This window comes from Hemiscyllium ocellatum, chromosome 3 (assembly GCF_020745735.1).
Source record: "Hemiscyllium ocellatum isolate sHemOce1 chromosome 3, sHemOce1.pat.X.cur, whole genome shotgun sequence".
In the NCBI taxonomy this organism is placed as follows: domain Eukaryota; kingdom Metazoa; phylum Chordata; class Chondrichthyes; order Orectolobiformes; family Hemiscylliidae; genus Hemiscyllium; species Hemiscyllium ocellatum.
Genome location: NC_083403.1, coordinates 9,300,855 through 9,317,524, shown reverse-complemented (window position 1 = coordinate 9,317,524; position 16,670 = coordinate 9,300,855). Strand labels below are relative to the sequence as shown.

Sequence of the window (16,670 nt, the reverse complement as noted above, 5' to 3'; positions counted from 1 at the left end):
CCACTACCACAAGCTTCCAGTTTGTACAATAACTTTTTACGTGGCAGCTTATTGAATGCCTTCTGGTAATCTAAATCCAAAACATTAACCCATTCCCCTTTATCAGCTCTGCCTGTTATAGTTTCATTGCATTCTAAAAGATTTGCCAAACATGTATTTCTTTTCACAAAAAGCTGGTGATTTGGGTTTGATTACATTAAGTTTTGCTAAACATCCTATTTCTTTCTTAAGAATGGACAATTACATTATCTCATTGACAAATGTATGGCTACCTGTCCTTTATTTTCTTGTTTTCTGTGTTCCTCTCTTCTTGAAGAGTGGCATTATGTTTGTGGTTTCCAATCTGCTGGAACCATCACCTTAAAACACATTTGCTGCTTATTCAGTGTGACACAGAAGTAGCCCTGTTGTAGATTCATCAAATTGCAACCTCACTTTCAGGTATACCTGGTCCTGATCCTGGCATGTCCTCCTGCGTTCTCCATTGAACCAATGTGGCAGCTGAGCCACTCTTCGTGATTCACCAATGAAGTTGATATGTTAAATTAGCGAATATACGTTGGGAAAGAATCAAACGTTTCCGTTGTTGTGAGAGAAAATTGACCAAGACCAAATTCTCAAAGCAAATTAGAAAACAGCAAGCTGTCTCAGTAGAAAGTAATTCCTGAGGAATTGTAGCACAAATTACATTTTTTCCTTCTTGCTTTCCAGGCATAAATGAGACAAAGAACAATTTCTTATGTGTTGCATTAATGAAGAAATGAACTACTGAGAGAATAAATAAGCATTAGTTCCTACCTGTGTTTAGTTCAATAAAATCTAATATAATGCTGGAGGGGAGTTCCTCAATCTCCTGTTGGAAATTAGCATAGAACTCTATTTCTGATCGGAATTCATACAGACTGGGATTCCGATCCATGAATTTCTGTGCAAAAATGATCAGAAATAAATTATATAGATAAACCTATAAATTATATAGATAAACCTCTCATGAAAGGTTTTGAGAGGCTACTTTCAAGAAATTCAATAAACTATTAAAGATGGTGACCACAAATATACAATATTTCATAATATGATCTCATAAGATTATTTCCAGTCTAATTCATCATACAATTTGTCCTGAGAGCTTGGTATATTATTAGAGGGCCTTGTCCCTTGCAGACAGAAAGAACATGTAGACATAATGTTGCTATTTCAACTCTGCAAATTATGTGACAGTAATTTCATTTCATTCAGACTCATTCCAAAAGACAACTTGTTGGCCAACTTGATGCATCCCGATTACACTTAAAATGAGTAGCTTGTTTGGTCATTAGAGCAGTTAAAAGTTGACCAAATTATTGTGACCTGAGCCTTTTGCACGCCAGATTGGGTCAGGATAACAGATTTTCTATCCGAAAGTATATGTGTAAATCAGAAGGGATTTTACAATAATCAATGATAGTTGTCATGATCATCATTACTGGGACAAGTCAATATGCCCACCTTAACATTCAGAGTTCACTTGACAACCAATCAGCAATTTCTCCTCTTAAAGCTTAGATGTTTTTTATCTCTTTAATTTGGTATTGCTTGAGAATTGATCTGACAAGACCATTTGGAGCTGATGTGGGAAAACTGAGTCTGGTCTGCAATTCAAAGAATTATGGTTGACCCTGTAATCCCCAAGGAGGATAAAGTGAGGATTGCAGATTCTGGTGATCAGAGTCAAAGAGTGTTGTGCTGGAAAAGCACAGCCAGTCAGGCAGCATCCGAGGAGCAGGAGACTCGACGTTTCGGGCATAAGCTCTTCAATAGGAATTAGACTTGTGAGCCAAGGGGGCTGGGTGATAAATGGGAGAGGGGTGGGCCTGGAGGAAAGGTAGCTGAGAATGATAGGTAGATGAAGGCAGGGGTGAAAGTGATAGATTGGAGAGGGGATTGGAGCAGATAGGTAGGAAGGAAGATGGACAGGTAGGAACATTCAAGAAAGTGATGCTGAGTTGGAAGGTTCGAACTGGGATAAGGTGGGAGGCGAAATGGGGAAACATAAAATCCATGTTAATCCCATGTGATTGGAGGGCCCCATGGCGGAAAATGATGTGTTCTACTTTCAGGTGTCAGGTGATTAGGGTTTGGCGGTATAGGAGGCCCAGGACCTGCATGTCCTTAATGGAATGGGACGGAGATTTAAAAGTGTTCAGTCACAGGGCAGTGGAGTTGGTTAGTGCAGGTGTCCCGGAGATGTTCTCTGAAATAATCCACAAGTTGTTGTCCTATCTCCCCGATGCTGAGGAGACCACATCAGGTGCCAAAGATGCAGTAGATGACGTGTGTGGAAGTACAGGTAGATTTCTGTTGGATGTGGAAGGATCCTTTGGGGTCTTGGACAGAGTTGAGAGGGAGATATGGGTGCAAGTTTTGCACTTCCTGTGAATGGCAGGGAAAGGTGTTGGGAGAGGAGAGTGGTTTGGTGGGGGGTGTGGACCTGACAAGCAAGTCGCGGAGAGAATTGTCTGTTGAAACGCAAATGGGGGGAGGGAATTATATTTCTGGTGGTGGGATCTGTTTGTCAGTGGCAGAAATGGCGGAGGATGATGAGGTATATCCGAAGGTTCGGGGTTAGAAGGTGAGGACCAGGGGGACTCTGTTGTGACTGGAGAGTTGCAGGAAATGGAGGAGATGTGCTGGAGGGCATTGTTGACCAGGTGAGAGGGCAAATTGCAGTCTTTGATAAAGGAAGCCATCTGGGATGTTCTACAGTGGAATGAGTTCTCCTTGGAGCAGATGCAGCAGAGGATTTGAGAATAAGGGATAGCACTTTTACAAGAGGCAGAGTGGGAGGAGGTGTATTCCAAGTAGCAGTGGGAGTCCGTAGGTTTGTATTAGATGTCCATGTTGAGTCGGTCACTGGAAATGGAGATGGAGAGGTCCAGGAAGGGAAGGGAGGTGACTGAAATAGTCCAGTTAAGACTAAACTTTGGCCCTTGAAGACAGAAACAGGGGAATATATTACAGGGAACAAAGAAATGGCAGAAGAATTGAATTGGTACTTCAGATTTGTGTTCACTGGGGAAGACACAAGCAATCTCCCTGAGGTAACCTAAACTTTAGGGAATTTATATAAGCCAGGAATTGGTGTTGGAGAGACTTTTAGGTCTGAAGGTTGATAAGTCCCCGGGGCTTGATGGTCTACATCCCAGGGTATTGAAGGAGGTGGCTCGAGAAATCGTGGATGCGTTGGTGATTATTTTCCAGAGTTCGATAGATTCGGGATCAGTTCTTGCGGATTGGAGGGTGGCTAATGTTGTACCACTTTTTAAGAAAGGTGGGAGAGAGAAAGCAGGAAATTATAGACCAGTTAATCTGATCTCAGTGGTGGGAAAGATGCTGGAGTCTATTATAAAGGATGAAATTACAACACATCTGGATAGTAGTAACAGGATAGGTCAGAGCCAGCATGGATTTATGAAGGGGAAATCATGCTTGATTAATCTTCTGGAATTTTTTGAGGATGTAACTCTGAAGATGGATGAGGGAGATCCAGTAGATGTAGTGTACCTGGACTTTCAGAAAGCTTTTGATAAAGTCCCACATAGGAGGTTAATGAGCAAAATTAGGGCACATGGTATTGGGGGAAAAGAATTAACTTGGATTGAAAGTTGGTTGGCTGACAGAAAAAAAAGATTAGTGATAAATGGCTTCATTTCGGAATGGCAGGCAGTGACCAGTGGGGTACTGTAGGGATCAGTGCTGGGACCGCAGCTTTTTACAATATATGTTAATGATATAGAAGATGGTATTAGTAATAACATTAGCAAATTTGCTGATGATACTAAGCTAGATGGCAGGGTGAAATGTCAGAATGATGTTAGGAGATTACAAGGTGACCTGGACAGGTTAGGTGAGTGGTCAGATGCATGGCAGATGCAGTTTAATGTGGATAAATGTATGATTATCCACTTTGGTGGCAAGAACAGGAAGGCAGATTACTACCTCAATGGAATCAATTTAGGTAAAGGGGCAGTACAAAGAGATCTGGGTGTTCTTGTACACCAGTCAATGAAGGCAAGCATGCAGGTACAGCAGGCAGTGAAGAAGGCTAATCGCATGCTGGCCTTCATAACAAGAGGGATTGAGTATAGAATCAAAGAGGTTCTTCTGCAGCTGTACGGGACCCTGGTGAGACCACACCTGGAGTACTGTGTGCAGTTCTGGTCTCCAAATTTGAGGAAATACATTCTGGCTGTTGAGGGAGTGCAGAGTAGGTTCACGAGGTCAATTCCTGGAATGGCGGGACTACCTTACGCTGAAAGACTTGAGCGACTGGGCTTGTATACCCTTGAGTTTAGAAGACTGAGAGGGGATCTGATTGAGACATATAAGATTATTAAAGGATTGGACATTCTGGAGGCAGGAAATATGTTTCTGCTGATGGGTGAGTGCCGAACCAGAGGACACAGCTTAAAAATACCAGATAGACCATTTAGGATAGAGGTGAGGAGAAACTTCTTCACCCAGAGAGTGGTGCTGTGTGGAATGCTCTGCCCCAGACGGCAGTGAAGGCCCAGTCTCTGGATTCATTTAAGAAAGAGTTGGATAGAGCTCTCAAGGATAGTGGAATCAAGGGTTATGGAGATAAGGCAGAAACAGGATACTGATTAAGGATGATCAGCCATGATCATATTGAATGGTGGTGCAGGCTTGAAGGGCAGAATGGCCTACTCCTGCACCTATTGTCTATTGTCTATTGTTTGTGAAGTTGATGAGCTGTTCAACCTTCTCGTGGGAGCACGAGGTAGCACTGATGCAGTCATCGATATGGCAGAGGAAAAGGTGGAGAATGGTGTCAGTGGAACAGAAGGTGAATTGTCCCACATACCCGCTGAAGAGGCAGGCATAGCTGCGTCCCATGTGGGTACCCATGGCTACCTCTTTTGTCTGGAGGAAGTGGGAGGATTGGAAGGAGAAGTTATTGAGGGTGTGGACCAATTCAGCCAGTCGATGAGACTTTCAGTGGAAGGGCACTGGTTGCGTTGATGTGAGAGGAAGAAAAGTAGGGCTTGGAGGCCTTCATCATGCGGATAGATTTGTATAGGGATTGGAATTCCATGGTGAAGATAAGGTGTTGGGGGCTGGGAAATGCAAGTCATGGAGGAGGTGGAGGGCATGAATGGTGTCCCAAAGGTAAGTGGGCAGTTCTGGACTAAGGGGAACAGGATGGTGTCAAGGTAGGCAGAGATATGTTTGGTGGAGCAGGAGCAGGCGGAGATGATGAGTCGACTGGGACTGTCAGGTTTGAGGATTTTGGGTTGGAGGTAGAATCGTGTGGTGCAGGGTTCCTGGACAATGAGGTTGGAGGCTGTGGATAGGAAATCCTCAGAAGTGATGAGGTTTAGATGGTCTGGGAGATGACGGCTTGGTGATGGGACATGAGTTTGTGGCGAGGGGGCAGTAGGAGGAGGTGTCAGCGAGTTGGCACCTGGAATGGTCCTACGTGTCTATCTTCCTTCCCAACTATCTGTTCCACCCCCTTCCCTGATCTATCACTTTCACCCCCACCTTCATCTACCTATCACATTCCCAGCTACCTTACCCTCAGCCTCACCCCGCTCCCATTTATCTCTCAGGCCCCTGGCCCACAAGCCTCATTCCAGACGAAGGGCTTATGCCTGAAACGTCAAGTCTCCTGCCCTTCGGATGCTGCCTGGCCGGCTGTATCACACTCTATTTCTTGCTCTACCTTGAATATTCTTATCTCAGAAGCTTCTGTGGTAAAGAATTCCATGGACTACTCACTGAGATAAGAAATGCCTCTTTATTTCTGTTTTAAGTAGTCCCTACCAGATTTTGTACTCTGGTCCAAAACTCTCCAAAAAGGACTCAACAAACTCTCCAAAGCTATTAACCTTGGTCTGAAAGTCGGGTAAATTGGAGTATTGTTATAATTTGAAAAAAAACTTTAACATTTCGTATGACTCTGGCATGCTAACAATATGGCAGACAATCGTGCATAGAACACTCCAGTGGAGACCTACGAAGTATCATATGTAAATTCAACATCACTCTTGTAATCGCTGCCCTATTAATAAAGTTGAGGATGGTGTATGCTTTATTAATTACTTTCTCTGCCTTTCCCACCATCCACGTCCTGACTTCTAAGTCCTTCTATCTTGCTTTTGTATCCAATGTAATGAATACTAATGCAAAATTCATCTGCCATCTCTTAATTTTTCATGATCAAATTTCTAGTCTCACTGGATCACCATTCACTTTGTTAACTGCTTGTACTCAAAATATTTATAGAAATCCTTTCTGTTTTTTATTATTTCTGGCTAACTTTTCTCAAATTCTATTCCTTTTCCTCTTTATTAATTCTTCAATCATTCTTTGCTGATTTATATATCCTTTCGATATCAAGTGTCTTTGGAACCAGCAATCACAGAATCACAGTTTACAATTTTCTAAATTTAGTGTCATTGGCAATCTTTGAAACTGTTATCTGAACACCAAGTTCTACATCATTAATATAGATCAGAAAAAAACAGAGAGGTTCAGATAGCTCAGTTGGCTGGATGGCTGTTTTATGAACCAACACCAGAGGTTCAATTATTCTCTCAGTTGTGATAAAGCTCCTTCCTTCAGATGTGTTGCTGGTCAAAGCACAGCAGGCCAGGCAGCATCTCAGGAATAGAGAATTCGACGTTTCGAGCCCAAATTCTCTATTCCTGAGATGCTGCCTGGCCTGCTGTGCTTTGACCAGCAACACATTTGCAGCTGTGATCTCCAGCATCTGCAGACCTCATTTTTTACTCCTTCCTTCAGAACCTTACCCCTTACCTGAGTCAGTCTCAGATTAAACTATCATGAGGCAGCTTTCTCTAACCACAGAGTAGACCTCTGGTCCTGTGTTATGACACAGAGATAGCAATAAAACCAAATCAGCCTTGCCATCACTGAATTCACAATATAATAAAATTGAAGCACTTAAGTGATGATAAATAGTTCTTAACCAGACTTTACAAATAACAGGGTCAGCACAGAGGCTTAGTGGTTATCACTGTTGCCTCACAGCACCAGGGACCCGGGTTTAATTCCAGCCTTGGGCGACTGTCTGCATGGGTTTCCTCTGAGTGCTCCAATTTCTTCCCACAATCCAAAGATGTGCAGGTTAGGTGAATTGGCCATGTGAAATTGCCCACAATGTTGAACACGCCCTCCCACTTGAACTCCCCACTCCATCAAGGAGATGCAGGTCCTGGGCTTCCTCCATCACCACACTCTAACCTGGAGGAAGAATGCCTCATCTTCTGCCTTGGGACCCTCCAACCACATGGCATCAATGTGGATTTCACCAGTTTCCTCATTTCCCTTTCCCTCACCTTATCCAAGTTCTAAGCTTCCAACTTGGGACCACCCTCATGACTTGTCCTATCTATCCATCTTCCTTCCCACCTATCCGGTCCACCCTCCTCTCTGACCTATCACCATTACCCCAAGCTCCATCTACCTGTCGCACTCTCAGCTACTTTTCCCATAGCCCCGCCCCCTTCGACGTTTCGTAGAAAAGCCTTTCATCAGCTATTCTTGGTGAAGGGATTTTGCACAAAACGTCAATTTTCCTGCTCGTCGGATGCTGCCTGACCTGCCGTGTTTTTCCAGACTCTAATCTAGACTCTGGATGTGCATAGAGCTCATTCTTCAAACATAGGGTGAAGATTGAAAAACTGCGCACATATTCTGCAATACACCGACTCCCAAAGGTTTTGGTGTCATGAAGATGTGGGTGATTGTACCTTTAAGAGAGTTAAAGAACTATGTGACAGCACCCACCAAGTGTTCTCAATAAAGTAACAATGTAACACTTGGTTGAAAGCTAGGTTAGCTGGGTTGCCTCGGAATGATAAAACAGATTTGAATTAGGCCAACTAGTTTAAATTATACCCCTAAAATTACCAAACTCCAATCAAATTTGAATTTAGTATATTGACAATCTTAAAAGCCAATGACACAATCTGATGCTCTGGGGGTTTAAGACTGGGAAAAATTGAACAGTTGAGAGGAGAACTGTCACACCGCCAGCAGATAGAGACTGCATGAAAAATGGCTCTCTTAAAAATACCTTTATCGATGTGTGACCTGTGAAGCACACTCTCGATGAAGAAGACGAGAAGACACAGTAAGATCCAAATAGAATATTCGACAGCTTGCTGGTTTTGAAAACTTGATTTTTTGTTGGATCTTAATCGGGGGCAGGGTGGGTTACTGGACTAGTATTACAGGAGGGAAGATAAAATGTAGGTGAGAGGAAGGAGTTGTAAATACTTGTTAGTTAATTATTCCCTGTTATACTTTAAGAAATAAAGTGTGGGTGGCACAATGGTTAGCACTGCTGCCTCACAGTGCCAGAGACCTGGGTTCAATTCCCACCTCACGCGACTCTGTGTGGAGTTTGCACATTCTCCCCGTGTCTGTGTGGGTTTTCTCTGGGTGCTCTGGTTTCCTCCCACAATCCAAAAATGTGCAGGTTAGGTGAATTGGCAAGGCTAAATTACCCGTAGTGTTAGGTGTAGGGAAATGGGTCTGGGTGGAAAGGCCTGTTTCCACACTGTAAGGAATATAATCTGAAGTTTACTTTTAGTTGTTACTTTTTACTTTAAGCTGTTCTTGTCCTCTCGAATTTTCACAGATTACTGCACAGGACAAATCTTTTCTGTGTTGCTGTTTTAAATTAAGCAGGAGTGTTTACCCTGTTCATAACAGTTTGGGAACTTGGGTCCATGAGGTGAACTGGTTTAGACAGATTTGAATAGATCTGGGGGCATGAAAAATCCCAGAGATTTAAACACTTGCAGGTTAGTGTCCTAGGTCGTTAAATAAAATGTTGGTGAGACAATTTGTTTAATTTCGGTGACTTGTAGTTGATTAAATTAAAAGTAAGAGAAATAGCTCCTAAAATTGCTGAAGAGATTCTGAGCTTTGAAAATGATTCTCAAATGTGCCAAGAAAGTTTAGAAGGAAAGAAAAAGGTATTTAGAATTAGCAAAAAACTTAGATTTGGGTTTAACCAAGAACAAACGTAAAGCTGAAATTGTAAGGGAGTTATTCAAACACTTAGGTATGACAGAGAAACAGACAGTGTAGTAGAGTTACACAAACTTACATTACAATTGAGGAAAATGGAGTTCGAAGATAAACAAAGAGAGCGGGAGGAAAGAGAGTGGAAGAGAGAAGTGGAAACAGAGAGAAGAAAGAGAAAGAGAGAGAGAGAGTAAGAGAAAGAGAAAGAAAAGTGAAGGGGAGAGAGGAAAAAGATAGAGAGAGAAAGTCTTAGCTGAGCAAAAAGAGAGAGAATTTGAACTTGAGAAGTTGTAACTTAGTCAGCGAAGTCAAACTAAGAGGATGGAGGTTAAAAGAGAAGGTAGTGACATATACAAATATGTCAAAACTCTGCCACATTTTGATGAGAAAGGTGTTGAAGCCTTCTTTATCTCACTTGAAAAATTGACGAGGCAAATGGAGTGATCCGAGGATTTATGGGTAATGCTAGTTCAGATTAAACTGGTAGGCAGAACTAGTGAGGTATTTGCTGCACTGTCAATCGAGGAGTCAGGATATTATAAAGAGGTTAAACTCGCTATTTTAAGTACTTATGAATTGGTATCAGAAGCATATAGGCAGCAGTTCAGAAACATAAAGAAGGAATAGGTCAGACTTATGTTGAGTTCGAAAAAATTAAATTTAGTCATTTTGATAGATGGGTGCATACTTTCAAAATAGATAAGACTTTCGAGGCTCTACGAGAGATTATTCTGCTGGAGGAGTTGAAAAAAATCACCATCAGAGTTTGTAAGAATTCACGTGGAGGAACAGAAAGTTCAGGAAGTGGGAAGGGCAGCAGAATTAGCAGATGAGTACATGTTGGTGCAAAAGACAAGCTTCCAGCCAGAATTTCATCATGTGAGGAATAGAAGTTGGGAGAAGGGGAGATCCTACACTGCAAAACCAAGAGTAGACAGCACTGGTAAGAATTTACCACAGGATAAAAAGGAAACCCAAGAGTGTGGAAAGGAAGTGAAAGGCCTCAGGTGTTTCCACTGTGGTAAAATAGGACAAGTAAAGCCACAATGCTGGTCATTAAAGAAAGGCATTTGTGAAATTAGTAAAGGAGACCCTAAGAAGAGCTGAGGAGCTACAGGAGATTGCACAGCCTAGGCAGGGGCTGGATATGAAATTAGTATCTGGTCTCTACAAAGAATTTGTCTCTGTGGGTAAAGTTTACTCAGAACAAACAGGGGGAGAAGGATAGGAAGTTATAATTTTTGAGAAATACAGGATCTAACCAGACACTGATAGTAAGAGACGAATGAATATACACTCTTTCTGATCTGTTACCCTAGAGTGTGGATAGATGGACAGAAATTTAGCACTCCCTTGTATAAGATCAGGTTGGAGTGCCAACTCAAGACTGGGGAAGTTACAGGGAGAGTGATTGACAGAATGTCAGTTCAAGGAATTTACTTGGGAATGGTTTGGCAGGATCCATGGTGGGAGTGACACCCCTTGTCATGGAGAAGCCCAAGGAAGATCAAGAAACTAAGGAGTTAAAAACAGAAATATCCTGGTATTTTCCCAGACAGTGGGGCAACGAAATCCCACTATCATTAGTCACAGCATGAAGTGAAAAGTAAAATGAAAGATGAAGGAGTTGAGGTTCAGTGAGCGGATACCCTGTTTGATGTAATAGTGCAGGAAAAACCTGAACAGGCAGAATGAACAGGCAGAAGATGATAAATGTGGATGCACACTCCGAAAAGGAGGCAGAGGATATTCTGGAAGGATAGTATCTGAAAGATAGAATCCATAAAACCATGGCAGGTTAGTGCAGAGGACAAATAGGCTGAAGTGCACCAAACAGTGTTGTTGGTAGCACACAGACAGGAATTGTTACAGGTAGCACATTAACTATCTGCAGGAGGTCACCTCGGGGTAAGAAAGACTTAGGTGAAGGTATAAAAACATTTTTTATTCTCCTGGAATGCACAAGGATATGGTTCACTATTGCCGTACATGTCATACATGCCAAATGGTAGCTAAGCCACAGGTAGTAATAAAACCAGCACATTTATTGCCAATTCCCACATTTAAAAAACTTTTCATGCGGGTTATAACTGATTGTACAGGTTCCCTCCCGAGAACTAAAAGTGGGACCCAATACTTGTTAACCAGAACGGATGTGTCTCCCAGATTTCCAGAGGCAATTCCATTATGGAGTAACAAGGCAAAAAAAAAGGTGGTAGATGAGTTAGTAGCTTTCTTCACATGGTATGGGCTACCCAGAGAGATTCAGTCGGATGAAGGGTCAAATTTTAATCCTTGGCTGTTTAAGGAGGTTATGGATAGCTAAGGTATACAGCACTTTAAATCCAGTGCTATCATCCCGAATCCCAGGGAGCTTTAGAAAGGTGACATCGGACCTTGAAGATAATATTGAGAGCATCCTGTCAGGATTGCCAGACTGTTCTGTTTGTCATTAGAGATGCCCCAAATAAATCGACTCAGTTCACTCCCTTCAAGTTAATATTCGGGCATGAAGTGAGAGGCCCTTTGAAATTAAAGAAAAATTGACAGGACCAAAGTCGGAGATCTCACACTTAGATTATGCATTGGAGGTGAAGGAGAGATTAAATAGAGTAGGTGAGTTAGCTAAACAGCACCTAAAGAGGGCAGTGTATAGAATGAAGCAGATGGCAGATAAAAGCTCTGAGACTCAGAAGTTTTCCCAAGGGGATGATGTGCTGGTACTGTTACTAATGATAGGAGATCGCTTAAAAGCCAGGTTTAGTGGTCCCTATCAAATTGAAAAAAGTTGAGTCAGGTGAACTGTCTAGTAAAAATGCCAGATAGAGAAAAAAGGTATCGGTATGTCGTGTGAACATGTTGAAACCGTATTATACTGGAGAGAAAGAACTGGAAAAACAGGTGTTAGTTACTGCCCTGCAGAGTGAGGGACTAATTCAGATGATATGGATTTTGAAAAAAGCCTCAAAATAGATTAAAAAATGATGAAGACCCTGAGGAGTGGGATTGGTTTGTAAACAAAGTGTCTCAGGAGCATAGAGTGCAGGTGAAAGATTTGTTACTGCAGTATAAGGGCATCTGTAAGAATCAGATGGGGAAGACTAATGCTATTATACATGAAGTAGACTGCTCTGATAAAACAACATCTCTACCAGCATAATTCAAAGCCAGACAGGTCCAGGTGGAGGCCATGCTTAATGAGGATATGATCGAACCAAGCCAGAATGAATGGAGTTCGTCGATCATCTTAGTTCCCAAACCGGACAGGACTCAACGATTCTGCGTGGATTATTGGAAGGTCGACGTTGTTACAAAATCGGAATCATATCTAATTCCTCAATTGGAGGACTGTATTGAGAAAATCGGACAAGCCAGTTACATCGCTAAGTTGGACTTAATGTGAGGTTATTGGCAGGTACCTTTATCATATTCGGCGAAAGAAATTACTGCGTTTGTAACCTCAAATAGGCTATATCAGTTTAAAGTGATGCCTTTTGGAATGACGCAATTGCCACATTCCAAAGACTCAGCAACAGAGTTGTGGCTGGGTTAACAAACTGTGCAGTCTATTTGGATGATGTAGTGATCTTTAGTAAGTCCTGGAAAGATCACATGGTACAGTTGGCAGAGTTCTTTGAACGACTATTGGAAGAAAAACTGGTAATAAACTTAAATAAAATCGAATTCGCAAAAGCAGAGGTGAAGTTCTTCGGACATTACATTGGTCATGGAAGGTCGACCCTATGGAACGCAAAGACAAGGCCATCAAAGAACTTCCACGACCAACCTCGAAGAAGAGGCGCTTTGATTCTTAGAACTCAGCAGATTCTATCAGAAGTTTGTTCCAAACTTCAGCAGTACCGTGGTACCATTAATCGGTTTGCTGAAAAAGAACACAAAGTTCTGGTGGACAGAACAATGCCAGGAGGCATTCAACCAACTGAAATCAATATTAATCATCAAACCAGTTTTAGCTATACCAAACTTTTCAAAACCTTTTAATGTTGCCATCGATGCTGGTGACATTGGAGTTGGAGCTGTACTCCTACAGGAAGATGAGGATGGGATTGAACTGCCAGATGGTTACCTTTCGAAGAAGATCAATATCCAACAAAGGAAATACTCCATGAATTATTGAGTTTGGTACTGGCCTTACAACATTTTAATGTATATGTCATGAACAATGTGTCGGAGATGGTTGTGTACACAGATCACAACCCGCTTACATTCCTAGAACGCTTTAAAGACAAGAATATGAGAGTATTTCATTGGGAGTCTTATGTTACATACTTCTAATTTTCAAATTGCACACGTTGTGAGTCCTAAGAATGCAAACACAGATGCATTATCACGGATTTAACTGATAAAGTTTATTTTAATTTTTTTTAATGCTATATACATATTGACAGTTATATGGGAAGAAGTTAAGGTGAACTTAAATTAAAGTTATCTGTATGTTAGGGTAATGTTTTCAAAGAATATAGAAAAAACAATGAAGCCATCTTTTCATTATGATAGTTCATTTTTTTCTTAAGCGGGAAGGTATTATAAAGATGTGTGTATACTATACCTTTCAGAGAGTTAGAGTCTAGCAGAAATACCTGACAATACCAAGTGTTCTCAATAAGGTAACAATGTAACACTTGGTCAAAAACTAAATTAGCTGGGTTACCTGGAAATGACAAACTGATTCGAATTAGGCCAATCAGTTTAAATTATACCCCCAAAAATTACCAAACTCCAATCAAGTTTGAATTTAGCGTATTGACAATCTTAAAAGCCAATCCAATGCTTTGGTGGGTATAAGACTGGGGAAAATTTAACAGTTGAGGTGAGAATTGCCATGCCATGAACATGTAGAGACTGCCCAAAAAATACCTCGCTTAAAGATACCTTTATCGATCTGTGACCTGCGAAGTGTAATCGTTACAAAGAAGAGAAGACAGAGGAAGATCCAAATAGATGATTCAACAGCTGGCTAGCTTTGAAAACTTGAATTTCTGGTAAATCTTAATCGGGCCATTCTATCGGACTAGTATTATAAAAGGGAAGATAAAAGATAGGTGAGAGGAAGGAATTGTAAATAGTTGTTAGTTAATTATTCTCTGTTATACTTTCAAAAATAACTTGTTAATTTTTACTTTAAATAGTTCTTGGCCTCTCGGATTTTCACAGATTACTGCATGGGATAAATCCTTTCTGGTTTGAATTAAGCAGGAGGGTTTACCTATGTTGTAACATTGGTCACAGACAACAGACCATCATTTACCAGCTGGGAATTGGAATTTAGTATATGAGGGCAGCTCCATGCCATCCCTTGTCCAATGGTCTGGTGGAAAGAGCAGTCCAAACTTCAAAGGGAGGTTAAAAGAAACAGCCTACAGCTTCACTTGATACCAAACTGACTTGATTCCTCTTTAATTAAAGAACCACCAGTCATGAAATTACAGGGATAGCTCCAACAGAGTTGCTGATGGGAGAAAACTCCTATTAAATCTGATCTTCCCGGACCTATAGAGAAGGATGAAATGACATCAAGAAAACCAATTCCAGAAACAAGACTCTGCTAAGTGAGAGGTGCAGTTTACTTCAGGGGATGCAGTTTGGTACTGAAACCATGGGAATGGCCCTTCATGGATAAGAGGCATGGTTGATGCAAGGTCAGGTCCCACGACATACAAAGTTTGGGTAGGTGAGGTGGCCCTGAACAAGCAGTGGACTACATAAAATCTGCAACTTTGCAAAAGGGCAGGAGCAAAACATACCTGCCCCTCAGAATATCCGACAAGGCTGTCAGAACCCACTGCACCATGCATCAAAGAAATCTCTGAGGACCTGATGGATTTAGCAGACATTTCAGCCTCGCCAACTTCATTGCTTGAGGCACGCTAGCAAAAGAGGCAAGCTATGGTCTAGTTCATGCTGCCAGTATCTGTGGAGAAACTACACATAAAAGAATGGGTCTTAGAGGGGGAGGGATCTAGCGATTGTAATGATGACAGCCAGACAGATTTTGTAGAATATGATTCCCTGATTGGGGCTGTTAACCTCATTCAATCACAAGTCCCGGCTGACAGATATAACTGGAATGATAAGGAGTCTACTCACTCGAGGACATTGTTGTGTTCGCTGAGTCAGTGTCATATACTATGCACATGTAAATGAAGGAGGAGAGAGAGAGAGCACTGCAGATGATGGAGATCAGAGTTGACATGTGTGGTGTTGGCAGCTGGTCAGGCAGCATCCGAGAAGCAGGAGAATTCATATTTTGAGCATAAGCCCTTTATCAGGAATTATGATCTTCACCCTCATGAAGGGCTTATCCTCAAAATGTCAACTCTCCTGCTCCTCGGAAGCTGCCTGACCGACTGTGCTTTTCTAGTGCCACACTCTTCAACAGGCCAACTTCTACCACTCTATAACTTTCACATGGTTCATATCGGACATTTTCTTTCACTTTTTAGGCCTCTCCATCTCCACTTCAGAGAATAAACTGTCTACTGCCACCAACTACAAAGCCACTGGTTTCCATAGGTGCCTGACTACAGCTCTTCCTATCCCACAGCCTGTAAGGATTCCATCCCATTCTCTCAGTTCCTTTGCCTATGTCATATCTGTTTCAATGATGTCACCTTCCAAAACAGCACTGCTGACATGGCTTCTGTCTTCCAAAACTTTGGTTTCCTGCCCAAGGTGGTTGACAAGGCCCTCAACCGCATTCGACCTATCACCCAAGCTTCCACCCTTACTCCTTCCCATCACTTACAACAGTGTGATTGCGTCCCACTTGTTCTCACTTTTCATTCTACCAGCCTTCACATTCCAAGGATCATCCTCTGCCACCAAACACATCTTGGCTTTGCTCGCCTGTCTGTACTTTGCAGGAACCATTTGCTCCTGGACACTGTGGTCCATTCCTCGATGACCATCAATACCAACCCACTTCTCATGTAACTGCAGAAGGTGTAACACTTGCCCCTCCACCTCAACCTGCTCACCATCCCAGGACCTAAAAACAGTCTTGCCAGGTGAAGCAGTATTTCACCTGTCCATTCTCCAATCTGATCTATTGAATGCTCTGCACCTAGTGTGGCCTACTCAACACTGGAGAAACTAAACACAGACAAGGTGACTGCTGTGCAGAACACCTCTGGTCCATGTCTAACCTTCATGTAACCGGTCATTTTAACAAAGCATCCTGCTTGCATGCCCAATTGTTTGTCCTCAACATGCTGAATTCCTCTAGCGAATCACTGGAGGAACAACATCTCATCTTCAGACAATGCACTTTACAACCTACTGGATATAATATGGAGTTCAACACCTTCAGGTTGTGAGCTCACTCCCATTTCTGCCCTTTCTTTTAGCTTTATTTGTTACAATCTCTGTAACCAGGTCCTCTCTCCCCTTCCCCACCTACTGGGACTGCGTGTTCTTTCCAGTTCGACAGTTGGACGCCATTATTTTGCCATTCTCACATTCCAATCATTTAATCTGCACTGTCAGCACCATTTCTTTTCCAACACTCCACCACTGCTACCTCTTACATAAATACTATTCCCTCCACATTTCATGTCAGCTCTGATGACGAATCATCTAGATTCAAAATG

At 42.1% G+C, this 16,670-nt stretch overlaps 1 protein-coding gene across 1 annotated transcript in view; it reads right to left on the bottom strand.

Moving 5' to 3' along the window:
- The window catches only part of LOC132834399 (dynein axonemal heavy chain 8-like), a 1,143,262-nt gene that overhangs the window by 565,425 nt on the left and 561,167 nt on the right, over window positions 1–16,670 (bottom strand). Inside the window, exon 27 of the mRNA XM_060853284.1 lies at window positions 799–925. Within this exon, the coding sequence (XP_060709267.1) occupies window positions 799–925 (127 nt within the window). The remainder of the gene's footprint in view (window positions 1–798; window positions 926–16,670) is intronic.